Here is a 26,254-nt window from a genome sequence, read left to right as displayed (position 1 = left end):
GGTCGTCTTCTAATCAGACCTCATTCTGCTGGGGCCAGGCTGCTTACCAGGCTTTGGTCGCGAGCAGCGTCGCTCCTACTAGCTGCAGGAGAACAGGAAGCTAGCACAGTCCTCACATAACTCTGCCTCCCCCCTCCTTCCTCTGGGGGCGGGGCCAGAGAAGTTGCTCGCACAGACGGGCCCCTGCAGAAGTCTGTGAGTAGGAGATCTGCAGTTCAGGTAAGGGGGTGGGGGAGGGTTTTTGTGATTGTGTGAAGTATGTGTGATTAATGGAATGAATGAGTATTTAAATGTTTGTGAATGAATGAGTGAGTGTGTGATAGCATGGATGTGTAAGGTGGGTGGTGGTGGTAGCATGGCATAGGGAGGCTGTAATCACACTACTATCATCCCCAGGTTCCAGCATGTATTGGCTGCCTTGGCTTGATAGGAGTGTGATTGCTGTTAGCAGTTATATATATATATATACCTCCAGAAATGCATTTTAACCCCCTATATGCCACTCAGCCCCATGATATGCCTTTTAACCCCCTATATGCCAGAGTGGCATATAGGGGTATAAGGCATATCATGGGGCAGAGGGGCATATAGGGGGTTAAAAGGCATATCATGGGGCACAGTGGCATATAGGAGGGTAGAAGACATTTCTGGAGGCAGAGTGGCATATAGAGGGTTAAAAGGCATATCAAGGGGCAGAGTGGCAAATAGGGGGGTATAAGGCATATCAAGGGGCAGAGTGGCAAATAGGGGGGTATACGGCATTTCTGGGGGCAGAGTGGCAAGCCTGGGGGCAGATGTGCATAACTGGGGGGGGCAGGTTGGCAAATAAAAGGAAATAAAAAAATATATATTTTTCTCAATCATAGCTTTTATTAAATATGAAAAAATAGTTTACATTAATTAATATTTACTAGTAAAATGTTTTTCCTATAGGCTAGTCTTATATTCAGGCTTTTTGTTTTTTTCCTAAATTAATATTTTGATTTTGGGGGGTCGTCTTATAATCGAGCAAATACGGTAATATGAAATGTGTGCATACGCGGGGATAAAGCGAATCTTGTTCCAAATGAATGCGATGGATTACCATCACCTCTGTCAGTTTCCTCCAACAGAACCAGATTTAGGTTATCAACAGCCTTACCTGCCAGTTGGATGCGGACCCCCAGGAATTTGCATAGCACCTGCCTGTATGGGACGCCCATAGATTCTAGTGCTTAAATTGTAAAAGTACTTGGCTCGCTCACCAGAGAAAACAGACATAGAGAAGGACTCTCTTTAATTGAGCCTCAAGAATAAGCTTTTGTTGATATTGTTAAAATAAAAATTAAAAAATCATGAGGTCTATACGTATAATACAGCTATAGCTACGTATCCAGTATAATGTTTCACAAATTGTATCAATATTTACAGTTCCGTATACATTTTTACTAGGAAACTGCTATTATTTCTGTAATGCAGTTAGTTTATTCTTCTCCACTCAGTATTTCTTGATGCCTTCCAAGAAAGAGAAGAAGAAAAAAAAAAAAACGCCCAGAAGGGGAAAATGTATTCCTTCATTGCAGCCTGAAAAAATTCCATCGTCGGGAGGGAAGCCGGCTTAAAATACGGTATCCTTACTTGGGCTCTGTACCTTGGTCTAATGGTCAATCCTTTTGTTATATTTACCAGTTTGCAGTCTGGGCTGATTAGGGTAAATTTATCATAGGAAGTGCCGCATATTGAACCAGATTACTCAAGTGGGGTTTTTCAAGATCTCTGTGTACAAGAAGAAGTGGATGACTTAAGATTGATTGAGATGCTAATTGATCCTCTTGTGTAATACATCAGTTTCCTTCTCAAGCAGCTTTCATCCCTTCTTACTCTTGATTTTCCTTGTTTATCATAAAACATATGTTCAGTTACCTTTTCTTCTAACCCCAGGATAGAAATTCAGCATATTAGGAAGCAAATGTTTGTTAATTTTGTATTTCTCGTTGGTGCGAGGTCACTGCCGGTAGGTCTGTGCTGAATGTGTGCTCTCTTCTCCTAGTTAAAAGCTTTAACTATGAATGTGTAGTTATTCAGATACTGTCAGCTATGATGCAGTTGGTTAAAAAATAACAAATTACTTTGCTTTCCATTCCCTGGCATGTCAATGACAGGTGAATTTTTTGAATTATAGATTCAATGTGATCCAAGGGCTTTGCATTCGAGCCTTAAACCAGTTGTGAGTTAATTGATTCTGTTGAGATATGTTCTATTGATCTATAGGTTTAAAACCTGACCCATTGATGTGTCGTTCAATACATGCTATACCATGGCATGTAAAAGTAGACTTTTGATAGTGTGAAACTAGATAAAACAACACACGCAATTACCCAATAAAATACCAAATTTCTTTTGAGAAATTAAATAATATTGCCACTAGTCAACATCACAGTTTGTCATCTAGAGCCTTAGAATAACTAGTTCTAAGTGACGGGCCTTTACCTGGTCATAACTGCCTTTTAGGATGATAACTTCAGATTTTCAGGGAAGAATGCCGTGTTCACATCTGGATTATGCTTATTCTGGAAGTAAAAATGCCAGAGAAGACTGCAGTAGTAATGCTCAGTTGCCGCATAATTTCCAGGTGATGCCTACCAAACACTCCTTCATGGTCCAATTTTTCAGGGTAAAGGTTTGAGGTCTTGACGTGGCAGTGGACAATTGAGAATTTCCTTGACAAAGAAATACCTTGGAGAGGGAAACTCCAGATTTATTTTGGAGACCATTTAAAGTGTATAATTTTACTTGGTCATTGTGCTAACCACTTTACTTAAAACATTTATGTAATTAGTTATGTTAAACAAAAGCTCTCTGATATTCTGTCTGTACTGTCACAAGGTCAGCACTATTGCAGTTGCAGGTTCTATGGATTAAACGTTGGAGTCTTATCTCTAAGATATCACTTTATAATAAATAGTTTTATTTTTCTGTTTTATACTTTTTTTTTTATGTTTTGCAACCCAACAAGTAACTATATCAAGGAACTATGAAACTTTTTTTTTCTTCTTAATATAAATCCTACCAGTTTAAGTAGTTTTATATAGTTATCTAGAACTAGAGATGGCACAATCAAGGAGCAAAGTCTAGTTACATGATTATCGCACCCTTATCAGAAACACATAGCCAATATAATGTGCCTTTTTCGGATTAATTAAGTCAAGGTAGCATTTTCCCTTTAAATGTTTAAACTTGTCATGCATAGCATGGGCCTTCATGACATATTGACAGCATAGTTTAGTGTTCTTTTTATCCTAAATCCATGTAAAATACTAAAAAACAACAGGATTATCATTGAGCTGTCATTAATTTTAACAGCAAAGACCTAACCGGAGTTAAAAAGGGGGAGTCATTTCTAATTCATAATGTCACAAGTGCTGAGCATTGAAGACGGAGTGCTCGGTTTATGGATGCTTCATCTTTGCAAAGTGGTTCATTTACGGAATTGAAGCCAAGTACCTTTTGTACCATACAGGATCAAGAAGCCTTATTGAGGATTCAATAGGTACATTTAATGAACTCCAAATGTTCACTTGATGAACGGAAAACTATATTTAAGATGTCTAATCAGAGAAGTAGAGATGGGAGAAGAGTGAATTATAGTGATTTACAAGAATGTAATAGCAGTGAAGAGACCTGTTGAAAGAAAAAGAATAACTTTAAATGTTTTCCGTATTAAGTAGATGCGTGCATGGTGTCCGTTGAATACTTTATTTTTATTTTAGTGTAAGCCTGGTACGCTCAGGGCTAGTTTAAAATATGATAACTCACAAGCCTAATTAGGTCTCCAATTTCTCACTTTATTTATAAACGATTTAATCCGTATGTAATTGGCAGTTAATGTAGCCTGCTGGTTACTGTCTTGGACTATAACCAAGATTGACCTCTAGTTTAAATTATTCATGTAGAGCGAGGCTACAGCAAACTCTCCGTACAGAGATACATAGTGAGTGCAGAAAAGAACTTATTGGCCCATCTTCTTAACTGATTAATTTGCTAGGGTGACTTCATGAACTTACAAAGTTTTCTTGAATTAATTTACTGACATTATATGAATGTATAGACCTACTTATGGAACAGGGATGATTTCTAAGGCTGATTTATAGTCCAGATGAAACCCCAGAAAAGATTTCCCGCTGGTGTCCCCACCATCTTTTTTTTTATTTTTTATTGTAATACCTGTAAGGTATACTTGGCTCAAATCCTCCTTGTGGTCTATAGGGGGCGCAAATAGCGAAGGGTCATTATGTGTGAATCCACCTCGTAAAATAACGTGGATATGTGATGCATAACAATGAAAACCCTTTTTATAAGAAGTCAAGGACTCGCCTATTTACTCCAGTACTCTCTCTGGTTTCATTCCTGTCTAGCAGCTGCCTGTCATGCCAGGTACTAAAATAAGCCCTAAAGATTTCTACAATAGTGGGGATGTCTATGATCCGTAAGAGTTCTGACGTTCAAAACTATTTAATTATAGCCCTGCTTGGTGGTAAAATTCTGAAACATTCAATGTAATCACAATAATAGAACTTAATACAGAAAAAATCAAATGGAAGAGAGCTTTATCTGTAATTTACTGAACATCATTTTATGAACTTGATGTGTGAAGTACTTGTACTAAATAATGTATAGTGTTCTAGTGCTTATATTGGGATATTCATAAAGGTATCAATTTGATTGTAATATTTATATCATAGATTTTACAAATGAAAAAATACAATTTGAATCCAAGAAATCTATGTTGATAAATAGCAGATGTTTTTTCTGTAGAAGAAATTAACAATAATCTTTTTTTTTTAGAGAAAAAGTCAAATTAAAATAATATAATCCCCTGGCTTTAAGTAAGGATCTCTATCCTTTTGGAGCTGACATAAAAATAAACAAAGCAAATTACAGGTACAGATTTTTATACAAGAGAGCAATCAAGCAGCCTCTTCAACATACATAAAATGTTTTTGTTTTTTTGTTTTTTTAGAAACTCTGTTTTTCTGATGGGACCAATTTATTCCCCTTTTCGCAAAAAAAAAAAATAAAAAAAGCCTATTGAAACCATTAAACTTTTTTTTGTTTGCTTTTTGTTTCAATAGTAGGTCAAATGTGTTTTTAGATATGTTTAGTTATTTCATTAAAATCAGGACAAACACAGGGCAAGATTTCCATTACAGGAGATGTTGGCACGAAAAAGGATGCTGTCCTTGGAATCTTATCTTTGAAAAATTTGCTCCTACTTTATTTTTTTTTATTTTTTTTAGCATTGATGAACCATAGCCTGATTCATAACAGATGCACCCATGTCAACCATTCGAACAAATGGGATAAGAACGTTTATGGGCAGTAGAGGGTCCTCTTTGCTTATACTCCCCTACAAATTATGCATTATTCTCAATCATGAATGTAGAGCCCATTGAAAACCCATTGAAAACAATGCATTTTGAGCCCGTACGGGCTTTGTCATTAAGGGGTTAAATGAGACGTTATATAGGGCTTGCTTAGCTTTTCATAATAAAAACGTGAAGCAAGGGCGTTTAAAACCACAACTCTCTCCCAAGCGCTCGCTTTAGTGAATAAACTCCAAATCGCGTGTTTACAAGGATGCTAGAAGTAAGACGCATTCACCAAAGCCAATATGGAGCACACTCAAACACACACAAACATTAAATACTCACCATATGTTTCCGGGAACGGAACCCAAAACTACGAGATCTCATCAAGTAACTCTTGTTTTCCTTCTTGCTTTTCTTACAAAGCAGCTCGGAGATTTCACTGTAATGGAAACTGATGCAAAACCTACAATTTCTTCAGTTTGCCATTAAAATAAATCAAAACTGACTGTTCCTTTAATGTGTTTTTGTTGCTTTCTCAGGCTTTAATGTGCATGACCATACACAGCACTCCTGCCTTGGACTTTAATATTATGATGTATTTATTGGTTTAAAACAGTAAATGTGTTTCGAAGTCTTTTTCATTTTTATTACAATGAATGAAATATCCAGAGAACAGACTTTTACTGCATACTTGAATTATGTATTGGATTTTAGTTACGTTTATTTTAAATACGCCACACCAAGGAAAGCCATCCAGATGGTAATTACAGTTTGCTTTTAAAATATTTATATATTAGTCTAACAACTTCAGTGTGTAACGATAGGTTCAGAACTTAAAATACGCGTAAAATAAATACAATTTAAGTCAGAAAGGTATCTAGCCCCCCCAAAAAAGTTGCAATAGACCTTTTTATGACTTGCTATAACTGCGTGCCACGGATCCTTAAAAGAAGCCATCACCGTAGCCCGATCGCCTTGTCCAACCTCAATGCACCTTTATCTAAAGTTGCTCTAATTTTGTTAAAAAATATTTTTTTTGGAATGTATTAAATGATATAAAGGGAATGTCCCATGGAAAAAAATATTTATTTTCTTTAAACGTTGAGACCAGTAGGCTACCATTGACCAAAACCTGGTTGTATGTAATAAATATGGAGGTTATATACTCTTGTATAACAGTGTGCGTAAGATATGTGATATTTCACAACTAGAAATATATGCCTTGGTTAAACTGTATTTAGACCCCCCAGGACTGCACAATCTTATATCCTTACATTCTAAACGGCAGGAGATTCCTTCAGATTACACAAGCTGGACACCGCTGGACTTTTTATTTGTCTTTATGCTGTATTTAAATTTGTCTTCCTATTTTCCCAGTCCTCTGAAATCAGGGGCTGTTCATTAATCGCATGCATTTTTTATCAAAGCGTCTCAGCAATGCATACAGCAAGTAGGCAGACTAGGAACAAAATGCAGGTTATTTAATTCAGACCGTTTTTTCCCTCTCTGTCGGTACATTGATGAATGTGCTTATGACATGTAGCTCCTAAATGTCTCGAGGTTATCGTAGCACTGATGTCTATTTCAGGAGCATCTCCAGATTCTGAAAAGGGCACAGTATGTAAATAGAATATGAATATAAAATGAAATTTTTGCGAAACGCATCTGTTAACAATATATTGTTCTGCGTGCTATACCAAGTGGCACCGATATGTATATAGGCCGACTGAAGCCACATGGGAGACGGTGTTAATTGAAAAGAAAACAAAGGGGATAAAGGGTTTTGTTGCAGAAAACATCTGGTTTATTAGGAATAGCATTCACGTGCTGCACATTCGTTACTGTACTGATAATCTCGCCAAATGTCATAAAAAACCATCATGAACTTAAATGCCAGTTACATCATACTGCACTGTAATAATAATAAATAACGATATATATGTCAAAGCCAGGCTTTTATTCCAGAAACCGTTCTAGTTTTGCCTGGCTTTGTGTGTTTCTTCAGTATAGTTCAGTTAGGGTATGAGAGGTTTGCATCATCATGCATGCCCATAGTCACCATGTGATAATGCAATGCTGGTGGAACTTGTTTATGCCATGAGGACAGGTGATCTCAAGACGCTGTATGACTGCTAAGGATGGGTCTTCCAGATCAGTCTCAAACAAGGGTGGTGTCTTGGGAGATCCTGCAATGCTTGGTCCTTCCCCAACCTGACTAACTCTACATGCAGCTACTTACTGCTAGTAAAAGACACTTCGTAGACCATTACATAGATCATTGTCACAGTTTCAACTGCACACAGAACCGTATAAACATACCATTAAACCTTTATTCTTTATTACCCATAGCTGATTTCTCAAGGAGATCATGGTTTTCACAATGAGAACCTCTGGTAATGGCCTATATCATTCCCTTTTCCCCTATATCATTCCCTTTTCCCCTATATCATTCACTTTTTTTTTTCTCCTATGTTTGCACTCGTCTAACTCTGCATTCCTTTCACATCCCTTCTTTCACCTGATCTTAAAAAGAAATCTTCTCTTTTAGATAAAACTCTGCAGAGCCGGTGTGTGCTCTATTATGTATGTTATAAACAATGAATGTTTTCTATTTCCCGGTGAAAAGCTTTTTTTTTTTTGCATTGAAGAATTTATAAACAAATTTTAATACATTATATTTTCTTAAATCTCTTCCCACTTCTTTTTCCCAAAAAATGAATTATCATCGTTGCTTATTCAATTTGGTGCTTATTGAGTGGTTGTTTATTTTGATATCAATCTTTTTATCAAAGCCATGGAAAGTCATTGTGTTCAGTCCCAATTGGATTGATCGACTGAAATAAAAGCCTTCATTATCTTTCCATCTAACTTAATTGGTGTGACATTATAGTAATGCCTTTTGTAACCTCATTTAAAATTCCTTATCAATCATGGCATTCTTAAACCTTCTGAAATTAGCCGAACCTTCATTCCAAGCGGTGTTTTCTGAACTGCATGGCTGAAGATTTTATTATCTCTTAAGGATTTAAATTGCACTGCAATTTTGTCTGAATTTGTTATCATAGAATAACAAGATTTTCTCCAGACTTTCTAATCATGGAGTAATAATAAGCACCAGTGACTCCCTTGCGATGTCATCTTGATTAGTGGTCAGACAAGAAGTTGTACGTGGCTCATCACTGGTGCGACTGGGAATCCAGCTGGATCTGGACCTGCAGAGATCTATACTGTCTTCAAATGTTAACCTCACCCTGCGCTTTGTGGATCCATCCTTCAAAATAAAATCATCCGTGTACCATACCACTAGGAACAGGTTTTCTAAAAAGAAATGCCCTCGTGGACCTGGTGAAGCCATTGAAAATCCTAGAAATGTATGAATTTGGGACAATGCAAGACACAGGGAAGAAAGCCTACAATTAATATATAGGCTGCGTAACCACCCAAGTGTGGCGGGATGCAAACAGTTCACTTTAAGGGCTTATATAATATTTGTGGAGTGTATCCATGTCAGATTTTATATGGCAACAGCAACATTCCTGCTGGATGGTAGAAGATTCCTCGTAATTAGAATGGTTCCTGTTTAAATACTTTTTGAAACTGTTCTATGTGGAAACATGAAAGAAATGGACACTAAAGACTGGGATCACACCATTTTTACAGCATCTCTGGCAGCCATGCTGCTTAAAGAAACCTTAATAAACTGTCCCCTTAATGTAAAAACTGTGTCCAGAATATTACCAATTGAGCATTTAAAGTTTCTAAAATTATTTAAAGACCACTTAAAGCTTAAAGGAAACATTAGATAACAAAACTGGAATAGTTTTAATTGAAACATGTTAAATCTGTGTTACCATATCTTCATCTAAATGAGTCTGGGATTCAAACACAGAGTTTGGTCACTCCATTTAAAATTAAAATACATTTGACTTACTTAAGCACAACATTTACATAATTTTTGTATAATTATTAATTACCAGTAATGTATTTATGATAGTTAAATATTTTTTCTACACTATTTTTTCTATACTAGAAAATTACAAATAGATGTCTTGAAAGCCTACAGGCTGCTCTGTACAGCCTGATAGATCTAGCAAATGTAACTATAAACATTATCTAGTTCGAGAAATGAACTCTCCTATCCCGCCGTGGAAGACGAGTTCTTTAACGGTGACTGTTGTTATTGCATGCTTTGTCATGCGCAATTAAATAAAACCAGTGTAATGTCACTTCTAGGGCATGTACCCTCGTACTTGTTTCTAGACTAATGGCATTAATTAGACTTTACTGGAATTCATTTTTTTTTGGAGGCGCATCGATACTCATTGAAAACCAAATCAAATCTTTAGTCTGGTTTAGTTTTACCCGGTTCCGTTGTTTCTCTAAGAGTATATAAAATACCTAATATTGTTTTGTAAAAACATACACGGTCGTTTAAAAAAAAAATGATATTTCTGGTGTTTGATAATTGGTAGAGCGACAGTATAATGATGTTCAATGTAGCAGAGGGTCATTGGTGATTTTGAAATAGAAGCAAATGAAGGCATTTATTGTAGGCTCTCGAGAGATAGAATTTGTGTCTCTATTTCATGATTATTTGTTGGCAGGAACAGAAAATTGCTGGCACTCTACTGGTTGTAGACACCTTTGCCATACTAAATTAGCCAACCCATCAGACAAAGGCTTTCGGGGCATCATTAGAGGTATATCATGTCCCCTACCCGGACTAGGCCCATACACAGTCTGTATTAGTGGCGCATGAAAGGGTGGGCTTTAATATTAACCCTTATATGCACCCAAGCCCCTTTTCACTTAGACTAGACTCAGTTCTGACAGAGTAACCAACGTTTGGCAGCGTCGGAGTCTTGTGTAGTATTTTGAGCCGTTATTGTGCCATTAAGTGCAGGAGGGGAATATTTCAACTCAGATAGTCTTTGTGAAGTCTGATTACTGACATTAATCATATGTTAAATTGATAACAAAGTTATAGTGGATGCTTCCTAAAATATTCTGATTATGTAAATTGCTTCTGCATGTTTTGAATATGGCTTTACTTGTAGAACTCATGAAGTTCCAAACAGCCATGTCGGTGAAATATTCCAATACACTAATTCTAACTTATATATACGTGTGAAAACTATCTAAAAGGTGTGCAAATCTGGGTAAAAATAGTTGTCTTCATTTTTTTTGATTGGTATTCATTGTACTTTTTACGGCATGATTTTTAAAAGAAAACCTCTTCTTGTGTTTTTGTTTTTTTTTTAATTTTGCATCCCTGCATGCATTATGCATGTACCATCTGGATTTTGGTTTTAAATGTGTAGGTTGATATGCATGACACCTGCACGATCTACTGACTTCCGCCGATAGAGTGGGAAATTTCAGGTGCTTTCTGGTTTATACTGAACTGAAATGTTAAAATGTTATAATTATACAGTTTTCCCTTGGTTTTTCCAGAGTCTTCTTACGAGCAATCAAACAGTATGCTGACATGCTAAACCAAAAATTCCTTGATCAAGCCAACTTTGAACTACAGGTAAGAGGAGATAAGGCTTGTTTGATTGTTGCGGGCAAAAGAAGCCTTGATTGTTCAGGCCCTAAACCATTCTTAATATACTGTGTCTCTATGTGATACGTCTTTACGGTAAAAGAAAGTGTTATTGTGATATTCAAAAAGTTTATTGGGTATTTAGCATAAATATTCAGGACAAATACTTTAAGTATTTTGCGTATTGTAAGCAATACTATAACGGCCTTACAACTAAGACTAGAAATAGTGCTTTTTATTTTCTATAATGCCACATAAACATGCTATCCTTTGCTTGCTTTCCTACTTTCCATTCCTGTGGGAAAAACACAGCTGGCCATGGGGCCCTAGGCAAGAAAATGAATGGTTGAACTGTCGCTTTACAATATGAAAGGCCTACGTAGTAGTGTTATGGCCATTGGCGGGGCTTTCCTCTTTACCAGGAACCCCTAGACAGTAGCCTGATGTGACCAGTAAGATCCGCGTGTCAGGCAGGTCCTGCTCTCTCGCATGACTTCGCAGTAGTGCTTGCTTGCAGCTTGCTAAGTTTCCCTTCATTTGAATGCCCAATAGTGCATGGGGTCACTTGCCAAATTACATGGGTTGCAATGTGATGTCACCTCAGGCTCCTAAGGTACATGTAGGCATGGTGTTACATCACACTCCTTTCAAGGCTCCTCTCCTTTTGAACATGCGCTGTCTCTGCACCATTGCTAGTGATACCCAAGAATTGGGACATGCCCCCCCTGTTATCACTGTTCTAACCAATATGAGACAGATAGCAACTTTGGATCTGTTGCCCTCTGTGCCCTCAGGCACTGTGTTTTCACATTATTCCACTTGATAATTTGGAAGTGGGGTAGTTAACAGGCTGTGAGTTGTAAGACCCCCTTGAAAGCCTAATCTTGATTACAGCTGCAGGTTTTCCGACTCCGCCGCTTTTCTCTGCCTCCCCGTGTCTTCAGGTTCTGAATAAGTGTGAAGGGAATATTGCTCAGATCTGCTGACTAATAAAAAAAAATTCTGGCAAGCTCAAAGTTTAAGACGCACTGCCTTTAGAATACCGTGTTCTTTTGAGCGTAATGTAGCCAGAAAGTTTCCATGATGCCAACATAAAACATAATACTCAATCCTGCCTAGATGCTGAGAAATTATAACCGTTCTTTTAACTGTCACTGTAGCACATTGTCCAGCACAGTTTTTATAATTAATTAGAAAATACAAGATGTATAATTTTGTGGTTTAAATAATGATTCAGACATTCAAATCAGACAGCGGCAGGATTTAGTTTTGCAACAACAAATTGAATTGAAATTCGTTTCCCTAGCCCATCATGAGGTATTGCATAGGAAGCAACATTTAAATGGCTCCCATACTACTGTTGGTATTTGCAATTACTATAATTCTTATATGGCCAGACATGTAATATTCTATAGTATTTTCGGAGGTTTTTAACATGACTTGTCTCTTATAGCAATGTCAGACATTTGAATTTTAATGTTACAAATATATATTTATTGGCACCAACAGATTCTGCACAACACATACTCCAGTCTTCACCCAGATGTCATTCGGTTTAAGGATATCATTAAGAATTAACAATACATGTTATATTATGATGTTGGTGATTGATGCATCTATTTTTATTTCCAATAATGGGAATTTCATATTATGGCAAATGAAACCCCTTTGGATAATGACCTCATATTTTTCTTTTAGTTGTGGAATAACTACTTTCACTTGGCTGTGGCTTTTCTTACTCAAGAATCCTTACAACTGGAGAATTTTTCAAGTGCCAAAAGAACTAAAATTCTTAACAAGTAAGTCATGTCTAATCTTTTTTTTTTTTTTTGGAGGGGTAGGGCTAGTAGCATCCTCATCAACAAGTCCAAGCACTTGCCATGCCCAAGCTTGAATCACATATCTCCCGTTACTTTCCTTTAACTGTACATTTCTTGTAGCCACAACTATGCCACAGGAAATTCTCATAGAATGTGGCAGTTAACATAATCCTTTTCAGTGGGGAAACATAAATTGTTATATTTGTATTCCTAATGAGAAGAAAACATCTCTTCTATACCTAGTTCTTTACCTAAACATTTTATTACTGTTCTCATAACCTCTGTATTGTCACAGCTTCTAAACGTGTTTAGGCATGCTAAAAAAACTAATGATGATAAAAATCCCTTATTGGTTATTTTGGAGGTTTGTGGGTTTGTTTGTTTTTTGTTGTTTTGTTTTGTTTTCTTTCAAATTGGAGCAATACTGTACATGTTTAGTGTATATAATGCTCTCCTTTCGAGATTCAATGGTGGAATGCACGCATCATTTAAAGGGTTATATGACAAGTGGATTGTGGTTTTATCCCCCCTTTCTTTTCGCATGCTTCATTATCCAAGTCGTACTAGATGAAGGGAGTGAAGTGGTTTCTTGAAGCATGAAAGACATGCTAATCCATTTGGTTTCTGATCTGGTGCCTTGAGACCTTCTGTGACTGTAGCTTACCTTGACAACCCATGAGGATTTTCAAGCTCTAAACTAGTTGTTTTAGGTAAATCTTTAAGTTTTAATGATCTGATGTTGATCAATTAGTCTGTCTGAAGTGTTTGCACCCAGTAGAAGGAAGACTTAAAGGATCACTCCCGCGTTATTTTCTTGATTATATATAGTTATTGGAATTTTAACTCTGCCCCCAGCTGCCTCTCCTGAAAGAAGAGAGCATATCGCTGTATTCTTCTTGCACATGCTCAGTAGAACTCCCATTGTGAACAGAGGGAGCTGACCTTTCATCGAAATCATTGGATGTAGCAGCAGCCAATTACATGTATGCTATCTCAACAGGACTGTTTTGGTAGCATACTAATCAGCATAGGCATGTTTACATACTAATGCACTAGCATTCATTGAAGTCCATGCAAAAGGGACATAATATGGATTAAAACAAAAGGAGATACAATTTTGTTGGAGTAGACTATTCCTTTATGGGCTTGGGACTCTAATTCTAATTTCCGAATCACTAGACATGACAGGGCAATAACAGCTACCTTCCTTGGTTATGGTGGGTGCTCCTGATATTGACCTCAAAGGAGCTGCATGTCTGACCTGTCCAAGACATTTTCTTCTGCCTTTCTTCTTACCTTTTGCATCATTCTAGATTCAAGACAAGATTTGGTCCAACACTTCACCATCTGTTACAAGATTTTGCAACCCCAGCAAATCCCTGTGCCAATGTAATGCATACATCTATTGACTTTTATTAATTAATGAATAAAACATTAAAACAAGTTTGTATTTTTCAGGTATGGTGATATGAGAAGACAAATCGGCTTTGAAATCAGAGACATGTGGTATAATCTAGGTGAGTTTCTTATCACATCGAAGAAACCGTTTTTACCATTTGTTTTAAGTCTACTTTTTTTTTTTTTTCTCCAGAAGAACAAAAATGTGTATTCTGAGTGCATTGGATGCTGGCAGCTACCTAATAGAATTGTTTACTCTGTTGAACATTCCATGTAAATGATAAACTGAAATTGTGTTTGTGACACTAGAAAACACGGCTGTGAACTTATGTGATAATTGCTGTGCTTCATGTGCGTTTGTCTCTATCGGCTTTAAAATCTTTATCCCGAATACAGTAAGGGATTACAACATTTCGTGCACTCTTTTAAGTGACCACTAACATATGATTATGAATTACAATGTTTTTGTTTCAATTGTATTCCACACAGACAAGACCTATGGTGGTTGTCGGGCTCACTTAAGCAAAAGGCTGCACAAATGTAATTTATCGCCGCTGGCCTTAAAGTGCCAAAGCTCATTTTATCATTCTTGTCTGGTACTGATGCAGATCTTCCACTGGTGGTGTTTTTTTGGGGTTGAGGTTAGCAGGTGCCTTAGTTTCCATCCTGTTCTACGCACAACAGGGATTTTAAAGCAACAAATGGTCCTGTGTAAGAATTCGGATGGCATAAAAATAACACATTTCACTCAGTTGTTGCATTCTGTGATTTAATGGTCATACAGTCATTACTTTTTGTACATGTTAAGCTCCCTAGTATGCACAAAGGCATACCTATTAATATATACGGAGTGGTCAGTGAAGTTCTTATACGATTTCCGCTACAGAGCTGTAACATCGGAAGTGATGGAGCAGCCCCTGGCACCAGTTCTGCTGAAAGTAGCATGGATTTTTTGCTCCCGGTTCTCTTTATTGCCTTCAAAACAGATTCACCTCTGACAAGAAGAATGCAATCATAAAATGCTTATAGCAGTCATAAAACAGTAAAAGAGTCAATAAAAAAACAAATAGAAGAATAAATTAACAGCAGATGAGTGTTGGGTGAAAGGATGACAGCTGGTGATGGATCAGTAACTGTAGTGACAAAGAGTAAAATGTGAAGTTATGAAAACAAATTGAAAAGTAAAAAAATCTGAGGACAGCTACACAGCTTACTACGTAAGATTCCACTTATAGCGATGTGCAGAAGCGTAAATGCTGTTCTCTTCACTAACCCCTTAGTCTAGCAAACCTTAAACTCTGGGATAATTAATAAATTGCAATATTCGTGCTTCTTTCCAAGGAACTTTAAAGGAAACAAAATATTTTATTTCTTGAACATAAAATACTACAAAAGGTCTGTAGTGCGCTTCCTTGTGACTTAGAAAGTGTCGTGTCCAGAGGATCCAGAAGATGAAAAACCCCAATGTGACGATACGGATACCTGGAGCAGCCTCCCCCCCAGGATGTATCGTCCAGAAAGGAGCGTTGCTGAGACCGGGGTCAAGTCGGTGACTATATCTCCCCCAGGATGCTGGTCTCATTAGGGGAAACTTCTGGAGCGAGGCTGAAGGGTCAGTAGACGGTAGCAGGTTTGACCTGAGCTGGGGTAGGCATCGAGTCCTTTAACCACTGGATAGGAAGGCATGTATTGACCCCTCTGCCTCCAAGTACAGCCTTTACAGAGGCTGCCAAGTGTTAAGCTCAATGCGACAGATCCGAAGACTCTGCCGCAACCCTCCCAAGAAAGGGACGCACACCAAACTCTGGGGGAAGACTTCTCTGTTTATTGCAAGGCATACAAGGTTATATAGGAAAACAAGGGGTGGGTAAAACATTACAAACAACCAAGTACTTTGTATACAAAAGGAAAGTTAACATAAGGAAATTAACTCGGGCATTTAATTAATACAATAGTTCACACCACAACAAAGGATCAATACCATCAAACCAAGATAATGGCAGTGCAGACAGGAAGCAGCACCAATAAACATAACGGGATTATACAAGAAAGGAACTTCAGTTTGAAAATACAAAATACACATTAGCCCTTGTATGCCCACAAGTCTCAGACGGCTACCATCACACCCATAGTTTCTCTTCAAGTTAGACTAATTGTACTTTGTAGTATGTTAAGTGAATAAACTTTGGCATATGTGTCATCACAAGATTACATTGAGCAGGGGGGGGACAATTGGAACTGACGTTCGAGTAGTCTTTCATACTCAATTCCATGTTGATCACCATCATAATGGAAAGTTTGGAAGGACCAACAGTGGGAGTGTACCATTAAATGTGTTATTTGCACATGATCTATTATGATCACTGTCCATTTTTACCTTAATTATCGACCCCTTACATTTACATGTGACACTAAAGAATGAGCCTTAGTCAGAATATCATTTTGCAACTTTTTTGCTTCAAGCATCCAAAGTACCGGTTATTTTATTCACTTATTTTGAGAGTACTCAAAAAATAAAAATACTATTCTGGTGCAGAAAGATAATTTATACATCACACATCAAAAACTTGAAACTTATATAAAACAATGAGCACCTGGTTGAATGTCAAGTATTTTACTTGAAGGGTTCTCGTCCATAAATGTCTTTGCAATCATCCTACAGAAGTATTTTTGCCGACGAGATAAACGTATGCAGAACAACACTGATCTATTTTTCCACCTAAATAAATTTCAGATATTATGTAAAAATATTACTAAAATGAATTTGCGTCTTGTGCAGATTTTAAAGTATATTCTTAATGTTTTACTTGCTATTTTATAATAATAAAAAAAAAGCTGTAAGGGACAGATTTCTCATTGAACATGTGCTTGGGCCACTATGGTTATGTTAAAGCCAACAGAAGTGGCTCAAAAGTAACTACTCCCACCCTATACACGCACCATCCCCTTTGACCAAAGCCCTGCCTGCCTTCCTTCCATGCCACTACCGAAGTCCTTTGTAAAACGTTGGTTTCTACTGATACAGCAAACAAAATCCCACAGAAAGTCCCCCTTTGCTTTAAAATGGTGTATTTATTTAGCACAACATCCACAATTATGCTTGCTATGTTTCTTTCCTCTCGGCTTCTACGTCTTGTAACATACAACATTTTCATACCCGTCAACTATCCCATTTTTTGTGGCACAGCAAGCTGTGACATTGATTGCATTTGCAGCACTTCACTTACCATAGTCACAACTCCCATGTTGCCACCTTGTATCTAATTTCAGATGAGCATTGCAGGGTGGCTAGACAAGTACGAAGGGCTTGTGTTCCCCTGACCTTACCTCTGCCTTGCCTCTTAACACCTTACCCCTGCCCCATCTCAAAGGATGATGCCCTGGTTTGGACACTTGGAACGTTGGATTTTGCTGTTCAACGGGAAATTCCAGATACACCAGAGAACTCTCTATGGTTTTTACGTGGCATCCGGCATAAAGTATGCTGCCCATAATAATCATTACAGATATACAATTTTCTCCATAGTAAAAATAAAGCTGATTAGTATGTCCTTCAGAATTATAATTTTAAGGCTATATCCTCCAAATGACATTGAATCATCAATTTTGTCTATTTTTATAGGAGGTTTCAACACTTGAATTCCCTAGGTCCAGAGAATATATTATTTTGCTGGTGAGGTAGAGACCGTAATTTTTACTTAGCTGTCCCACAGCTGTTCTTTGATCTTTATTTCTGCGGAGGGTTTTGAGGACTTTATAGCCGTCCATAAGTAAAACCTGGACTTTAATGCAAGGCTTTTCACTTTATAATTGTAGTAGGATATCTTACTTTTGTTTTTTTCTCGTTCATTGATAATACAAAAAGAAAAAAAAATTCAACTTGATCACTGTGATAGACATTATCGTTCCCCTGATTTGTATTAAAATGCCTGCCATGTGCTTCTCAAAAAATAATTGTAATTATTACTGTACAGTTACAGTAATTATTTACATAAGGGTAGATAACCCTATGTGCTGAAATCTATACTCAATATTCCACTACCACATGACAATTTAATTTGCATATACAGACATAATTATGCTGATTTTAAAAAGTTTACTTTGTCCTTAATATCTTTGTACTAAGAACTATTAATCTTAAGTGGAAACTTTGACATTGATGCTGTATTTGACAAATAACTCAGTGTCAGAAACATTTGTTTTATGAATCACTGACTTTGACATTTTTTCAGACATAATACATGAAAACTGTCATAGACAAGCATGAAAATAACAGCGCTGAGCAAATAGTGGGGTCTGGGTTATAGCTCCTTCAAGTATACACTGCAAGCCGTTAAACATTTTCAGGGTCACTCTCTTAGCAGAAAAGCTGTGATATTTATTTTTAACTATTTCTCCAATAGAATGGCATTTGATCAGAATTTGTTTTCTCTATTGCTGTCTTAGTTTTGGGTTAATGCTATTCACTAAAATACAGCTTTGGTGTTCCCAGATGACATGTGGATAAAGTGTGTTGTATAATGAAGGCAAGTAGCTCACCTTTCCTGACATTGCCTCCCAGTTTATGATTTTTTTTTTACATGAATCCCGTTGACCTGGAGTCTCCGGGTGAAGTGTTGCTTCCCTGGGTCTCTGGGTCACTTTCTTTCTTCTCTGGCCAGAGGAGAGGCTTTTGACCGTGCCCACTCCTGTTCCTACTCCTCACCCACTTCCTCATCTGGCACTAGCTCGTAACCCTGCCTCCTCATGAAGCCACTCCCCCATTGGGCACTAGCTCCTAACCCTGCCTCCTTACAAAGCCACTCCCCCCATTTGGCACTAGCTCCTAACCCTGCCTCCTTATGAAGCCACTCCCCCAGGGAGTGTTCTGGTTAATTTATAAACAGAATTTCTGCTTTTTGTGCACTAATTGTCCACTAATCCTTCTAGAAAAGAGGAACATCGTGAGAGAATCTGGGTATCAAAGGGAGACTGTTCTTCCCAATGTTCACAATGAATACACATCACAAATTTTGGGGATGTGTCTTCCTTTATTAAATGACTCGCAGCACATGCAGATTGCAGTGATCAGTGATAATTCTGATTTTGCATTATGTAGTAATCTTTCTACACTGTTTTCTTTAATAACATTTTGCCTTGGTTTGGAAGTCAGCACGGTGTTTTATTCTGCTTGGATCATCTGACGTTACATAGAGTAGAGGCAGACTCGCCGTGAGCTCTCTCTTACCCTCTGTCTGATTTAATTCCAACAAATGTTTAAAGTGTATGCAAGTAAACGTGTCTGGTTTTTGAAGTCCTTTCAAGTGCTCCTTTTATTCCCTCTTGAACAGTTTTCTGGTAATTGTACTTATAGATGTTTAAATTATAATAATGCTGTTCGCTTTCTGAAGGTTATCGACTTAAATAAGGACATTCCATGCAATCTCAAGCCAATAAGAAAACAAGATATCAGCATTTTTTACATTTTTATGGCTTTTTAGTTTGTCTAAACTATGGTAATATTTTCCTTTTAAGGGCAACACAAAATCAAATTCATTCCCGAAATGGTTGGCCCAATTTTGGAGATGACCTTGATCCCTGAAACAGAGCTTCGAAAAGCAACAATTCCTATCTTCTTTGACATGATGCAGTGTGAGTTCCATTCAACAAGAAGTTTCCAAATGGTAAGTTTGTTTTAATGATAAAATGGTAAAAAGCTTTTTGATTTTTTTGGGGGGTCTCCATGGTTATTTTCCATATGCAATAAAGACTATAAGCATTCCCATTCTTGTTTTTGCTTAAATAATGTTGCCGCGTTCCCTTGAACATGCTCAAAAAAAGGTAGGACGTGATCATAAATGGAAAAGATATGGCATTGGGTGTATCTAGCATGAAGACACTCTTGTGTATTAGTTTGAGGATGGCAGGAGCACAAGCAAGGACCAAGCTGGTGATGCTATCATATACAGGGATTAAACTGCTGCTTAGGGGCCCCCAGAGGCTGTGGGAGAGGAGAACCAGATTCATCATAAAGTTCTGTGTCTACAATGTAGCAAACTTGTCATCATACATATTGTGTTACTTTGTTTATGTATAATTATTATTTTCATCACTTGCATTACTTAAGAGGTCAACTCAAATAATTTTATTATTTTAAATTTCCCCCAGCTACCAAAAATGCCTCCTTCCATTCTTTTTTTTTTTTTTTTTTTTTTTTTTTTTGGGGGGGGGGTCCCAGACGGACAAGCACTAGGACCATTTGGAAGGTGACTCCAGCTCATACATAAGTTTGGCATTTTGGGCTGGATCGTGCTCCAGGTTGGCTAATGCCATGGCCAGATTCTCTTAAACGCAGGCTACGGTACACTTCTCTGGTGCAATACTCTAATACTCTGTAATAGTGTAGGGAATTTAGTTGTGAATATTTTACTTTGCCATCCATGTTTTTTTTTTATATTAAAAAAGTATCTGTTACCATCTGAAAGCAAGCATTTTCAATTTGTTAATTTGTTTCCTAACGGTTTAGCTATTGTGTAATTAAAATCATAGTACCTGTACAACAAATAATTTCATAACGGCTACACAGACACACTAAAGCTAGTTTTCATAAATGATTTTAATGATGCCCAAAGCTATGTAGGTGACAGATCAAATTTAAAGATATTTTTTATTTAATAGAAGTAACTACTCTGTGTATAAAGCACATATTTTAAATCATAGTTATGGACAAACCTTGTTAATTTAATATGAGCACAACACCAGGAACTGCATTAAATGAAAACTCAATAAAACGCTAGGTTCCGATGAGTAAAAAAAAATATATATATTTCTGTAAAGTGCATTTTATCTGAGAAATACAGTGACATCTTACTGATCTTCTGTTCACACCCACACCCTTGTAATGAGTCTCGGCAGGTCAGCGTGTGTGAATAAGCAGAGAATTCTATTAGTTTTTGTGCCAAACCAGTCTTTATTTTTTATTTTATTTAAAAATTATTGACTGTATTGCTAATTGTTGAGCTTCTAGGTAGACTCATCAGGGGCACCAAAGTGATAGCACTGTATACAGAAGGAGACAGTTTAAAGAGACAGTCTATCGCCTCAAACAACCTCACCAAACATGAACGTGCATTAAAGCAGTCAGGACTTTAATTTGTACATAGTAAAATAAAACTGCTGTGTACCTCCGCAGTCAGATTTCTTTTTTTGCAGTAAGCATTCCCATACTATTTAATAGAAGCGTGTGTGCGGGGGGTTATCATAAGGCCCCCTGGAACTCTCGCACAAGCCAGCACTGGAGATGGCTAGTGGTGAGTTTATGTGTGTGCAGCGGCAACCACGAGATGCGTTTGACTGACCACATCTCCTTCTTGACTAAGAGCTTTGGGCAGGGATGGAGTCAGATGCATATGGCAGGCATTCTGCTGAATGCATTTGCAAGGAGGAGAAAATTATAATTAGAAAAGGACACTTGGGTATGCATTAAACTGCCCATCATGGCTGGAGCGCCCCTTTACGATTTAAGTGTTCATTATAAAGCCAATTTTGCTATTTTGCAAGCAGATTTTGAAGTAAATGCTCAGAGCTTATAGAGTCCTATCCATTTCTTACAGTTCTGTCTATCCACCAAAGCGTTAGTACAGCGACAAATTGGCTGTTCATTGAAGTCATGATGGCATTTGACCAAGTTGAGGAAAGAGTGTGTTGATTTGTTTGAACATCACCAACAACAATATAAAACATAACTTTTTAATAATCTGCTATCTTATGTGTACAGTTGTTTTAAGTTACCCTAAATAAATAATAGGCCCTGATGGTATAGTCAAAGCTGTAGGCAACGACAAATTGTTGAAGGTCACATTTTAATATTTAAATGCCAGCTATAGTCTGAGTATGCAGCAGTAAAACAAAAAAGAAAGTTTATTGTAAATACCATTAAATGTTACATAAAAAAAAAAATACAATGTACAATCAAGCAAAAGAAATAATGGGCTATCTGTATCTATATAATAATGTTTGGGTGAATTTAGCATTATCATTTTTGTAATATTAAGAATTCCAGATCCCTTTAAATGCACAAAGTGAAGAAGCGCTTTTTGTTTTAGCGGTGCCTTCCGGAGACTTTTTATGTATTTCACTTACAATTTTATTCATAAGCAAATTTTCTGGTGTCTCAAACACAATAGGATCTATTCACTAAAAGAGCACTTTGCTGGGGAATTGTGGTTTTGACTCGCTGTCCAATATGTAGGGCCAAAATCAACAGGTTTCTCCAGCAAGAGAGTCTACTCTGCATTATGTATAACTTAATAGACGAGAAATATTGCTGATTGATACATTATACAGGGCCATCCAAGCTCTGCAACAGACACTTATTGGAATGGACCTTCATAATATATTGTGAAGTCCAAGGAGCTAAAATACACCCGCTTTTGGTGATTAGACCCCAATATCTTTTAGAACTGTAGACAGCAAATATTGTTAACTCCTAGAAAATAGATGAGAGCGAGGATCCACAGATGGGTTTGGGTGCCAAACCAACAGTGTTGTTGAACCAGTGGATACAACAGTCCTTTGCCTGCTAAGGGTGCTATGTGTATACTATACTATTATACAGCCTCCTGGCTCGTTGGATATCCTCCAATAACAATATAATTGCTGTTTTAATATACACCAGAAACAAATATCCTGAATCTCACTGTAAGGTAGATAATACTCAAGACATTTATGCATCACAATGCAGGTGAGTAAAGTGCAAGGGCTTAATAATTATTGGTGCAGAGAGCATTTAAGCAACTAGAACTGAACTCATTAAGATTTAATTGAACATAGACCTTAATGGACTGAGACATTCAAGGCGAGGGAATTATGCTGTAGCTTGAATCCCAAGGCACTTGTAAGTTCTAAGATTTACAGCAACAATAATTTGGGACTTGCTGCAGGCAATGGCATTACTGTATCCAATGTATTATGTAATTTTCATGAAAGTACAAAGCATGCAAAATCTCATCGTTTCAATCTCGGATATTTTCTTCTCTAGGGATGGGCTACTGTAACTAAAGGCATTTACTCCAGAAGCCATGGCTTTTTGGAAATTGTGTTTACAATCCAATAAATAGAAAACTTCTATACTTTATATGTCGTTCTGGATGACAGATACGTTACATTTAAAAATGGCAATATCCTGAAGATGTGGTAAAATGAGATCCCATGGAGAAATTAATATTGTTGTTTTAACAGTAAATGCAATCCTCTATACAGTAATGGACGTTGGCATTAAAGAGAACCTGGTTTTACATCATGTTGTTCCGATAAACGTTCTTTATCTGCAGGGGGCCACCATTGCTGTCTAGCCTACAAAAGTCCACTTTGTCCTACTACTGATCCATTCATTTAAGACTCCTTTAGCCCCAAACAATCTAAAAGAACGCTTCTCAAAGTTAGCATTAACAATAAAATACAGTTATGAAAATGTGCCTTAATCTAACCAGGACCAGGTGTCTCTGCTACCTGTTTGTACAAATGGATGGCTTTTATGACTCGGTTACAGATCACTGGTCGGACCTCACCTAGAGTAATGGGTAGAGTTCTAGGCATCCCATTTCCAGAAGGATGTTGATGGTATAGAAAGAATTCAGAGGAGGGCTAATAAGATGGTGAATGGTTTTCAGAATGGAAAATTAAGAGTAATGGGATCTCAATATGGAGGAGGAGAGACGAAAGAGAAAATGAGATAGAAACATTCAAATACTTAAAGGGATTTAACAAAATACAGGATGAAAGCTTATTTCAGAGGAAGAAAAGTGTTCGTACATGATGGCATCATCTAAAACTAGAGGGTCAGAGACTTAGATGTAATGTGAGGATGTTTTACTTTATTGACAGCATGGTAGGTAAATAGAACAGCATCCTGGAAGAAGTGGTAGGGGTTAGCATGGAGTAATTTAAACTTGCACGGCTATTCTGAATCTAAGGTGAGTCCAGGGATTAAGGCCTGGGTCTTTAAAGGCAGTAAAACAAGAAAAGGCAGACTAGATAGGCTGAAAAGTTCTTATCTGCCATCAAATTGTATGTTACTATGTATATAATATCCAATCTGCACAATCACAAAACTGAAAGGTCAGACTGCATAATCTCACCCAACTCTTTCCGTTGCTGACAATTATTTAAATGAATGCTAATTTCTGTTTCCATTAAATTTTTTTTGGGGGGCAGACATTTATTAGTATTTGGTTTAATAGATTAATCAGCTACAAAACCCTATAAAAAGGTTTGCCTGATAACATTGTCATTATAGGATGAGATAATCATAGTGATTTTTGATTAAAACCGTCTTCCTCTTTTCTGTTCTTTTGATTATGTTAATTGTCTGGAAACCGCAAAGTCAAAAGCCAAAACACGTCAGTCAGTTTTTGAATGACTTGCAGTATATGTAAGCTTGGCCAGTGACCTTGGCTATTGTGGTATTGTGGTAGCCATAGAAACTGGCCTTTAGTAATAATGGTGGTTTGCATGTTTTATACAATGGGACTTATTTGTTGAATTATACCAAATAATTTGGTAATTTTTAAAAAACAATTCTCTGAAATTGGGTAGATATGATGATGGCAACAGAACATGGGACAGATTATGCCGACTTTTTCTATAGAAATATGTTAAGTCCTCAGAGTCTGGGCATGATCTGTAGAATGTTGGCACTTTATCCTGGCCCTCCTGTTCCAGCCTAAACCCTGACATAAAAATGGTGTCCTTTGCTGAAACCTAAATGTGTGTGTTTTCCAGTGAAATGCCATCATCAAAAATTTTGCGGTAAATCTAAATTAAATGTTTTGGGTTTTTTTAGTTATTTTTTACTTGATATCAAGAAAAAGATGAAATTACCTCGCAGTGGAAACATTTTAATTGGCAGTGTAATTAAAATTGTGAATGAAAGCGTCACACGTTGAAGGAACCGCATCTAAGTATTTTTGGCCCTTAATAAATGGCTGATTTTTAGAGACATTGGCATCTGAGAATGAAGTATCCGGTTCAGGCACACACTGAGCTTCATGTTATGATGTAAGGGAAACAGGGTGTTATTCATCAATGATCTTAAATTATGGCCAACCATGCTTTTTAACCTCCTCAGTCTGATAAGATTGCACAGATTGATTATTTTACTACATTAGGCGCTATCTATAAAATGCATTCTGATGCTTTGGTTTGAAAAGTGGTTTTATCACCATTGTGATTGTAAATAATCATATCTGGGGTTCTCAATGTATGGAGTCGACAGCACCCTAAAAATGTACATTAGAAGATAAATAAATATCATAATTACATAAATAGGAATCAATCAGTCGTGAGGTCACATATAATGTCCTAAAAAACCTCTGATTTCCTTCTTCACCTCGAGTCGCACCCACCTAAAACAACTATGTTTCATTTTTGTTTTCTGTTTTGGTGGGGTTAAGTCTATTAATGGTTGAACTTTGGTTGACAGCAAGATGATTTTTAGTCCGTCATTTCATGCCATATACAGGCCAATTGTATCAAGAATGTCTTATGGAATCAGATACTGTGAAGTTTCATGAACTGGACTTGATTATTTCTGGCCTCAATTTATTTCAGTTTGAGAATGAGATCATCACCAAGTTGGACCACGAGGTGGAAGGAGGGAGAGGAGACGAACAGTACAAAGTGTTATTTGAGAAAATGTAAGTGTTGATTAACTGTGAGGATTTATATCTAAGTATAGGCAGAGAATACAATAATGAGAAAGCAGTGAACTTTGCAGCTCTGTTATAATTAAAATGTGCTAATGAAGCTAAAGATTAAAATAACAACTTAATCGGGACTTTTTTTTCTTGCTGAGTTGGTTTGTAACCAGCCTTTTGCTTTTTATTTATTTAGACTTTTGGAGCACTGCAGAAAGCACAAGTACTTGGCAAAGAGCGGCGAAAACTTTGTCAACCTTGTCGTCCGACTTATGGAGCGCCTGCTTGATTACAGAACTATCATGCATGACGAAAACAAAGAGAATCGCATGAGCTGCACTGTGAATGTCCTGGTTGGTGACCTATAGTCTTTAACATCCTAAAATATTAGAAAATATTTACTGCAAACAATTTGGGAGAATTTGTCTTTAATATATATATATATATATTTAAAATATTACTGATATT

At 37.0% G+C, this 26,254-nt stretch overlaps 1 protein-coding gene across 1 annotated transcript in view; it reads left to right on the top strand.

Moving 5' to 3' along the window:
- The window catches only part of LOC149299046 (dedicator of cytokinesis protein 1-like), a 156,718-nt gene that overhangs the window by 87,270 nt on the left and 43,194 nt on the right, over positions 1–26,254 (top strand). The window contains exons 30-35 of the mRNA XM_089486839.1: positions 10,803–10,881; positions 12,592–12,692; positions 14,172–14,230; positions 19,626–19,774; positions 25,701–25,786; positions 25,983–26,139. Of these exons, the coding sequence (XP_089342965.1) occupies positions 10,803–10,881; positions 12,592–12,692; positions 14,172–14,230; positions 19,626–19,774; positions 25,701–25,786; positions 25,983–26,139 (631 nt within the window). The remainder of the gene's footprint in view (positions 1–10,802; positions 10,882–12,591; positions 12,693–14,171; positions 14,231–19,625; positions 19,775–25,700; positions 25,787–25,982; positions 26,140–26,254) is intronic.

Source organism: Sceloporus occidentalis, unplaced genomic scaffold, assembly GCF_023333645.1.
Source record: "Sceloporus occidentalis isolate IW3139 unplaced genomic scaffold, rSceOcc1.0.p SCAF_30, whole genome shotgun sequence".
Lineage (NCBI taxonomy): Eukaryota > Metazoa > Chordata > Lepidosauria > Squamata > Phrynosomatidae > Sceloporus > Sceloporus occidentalis.
This window is presented reverse-complemented; position numbering and strand designations above follow the sequence as displayed.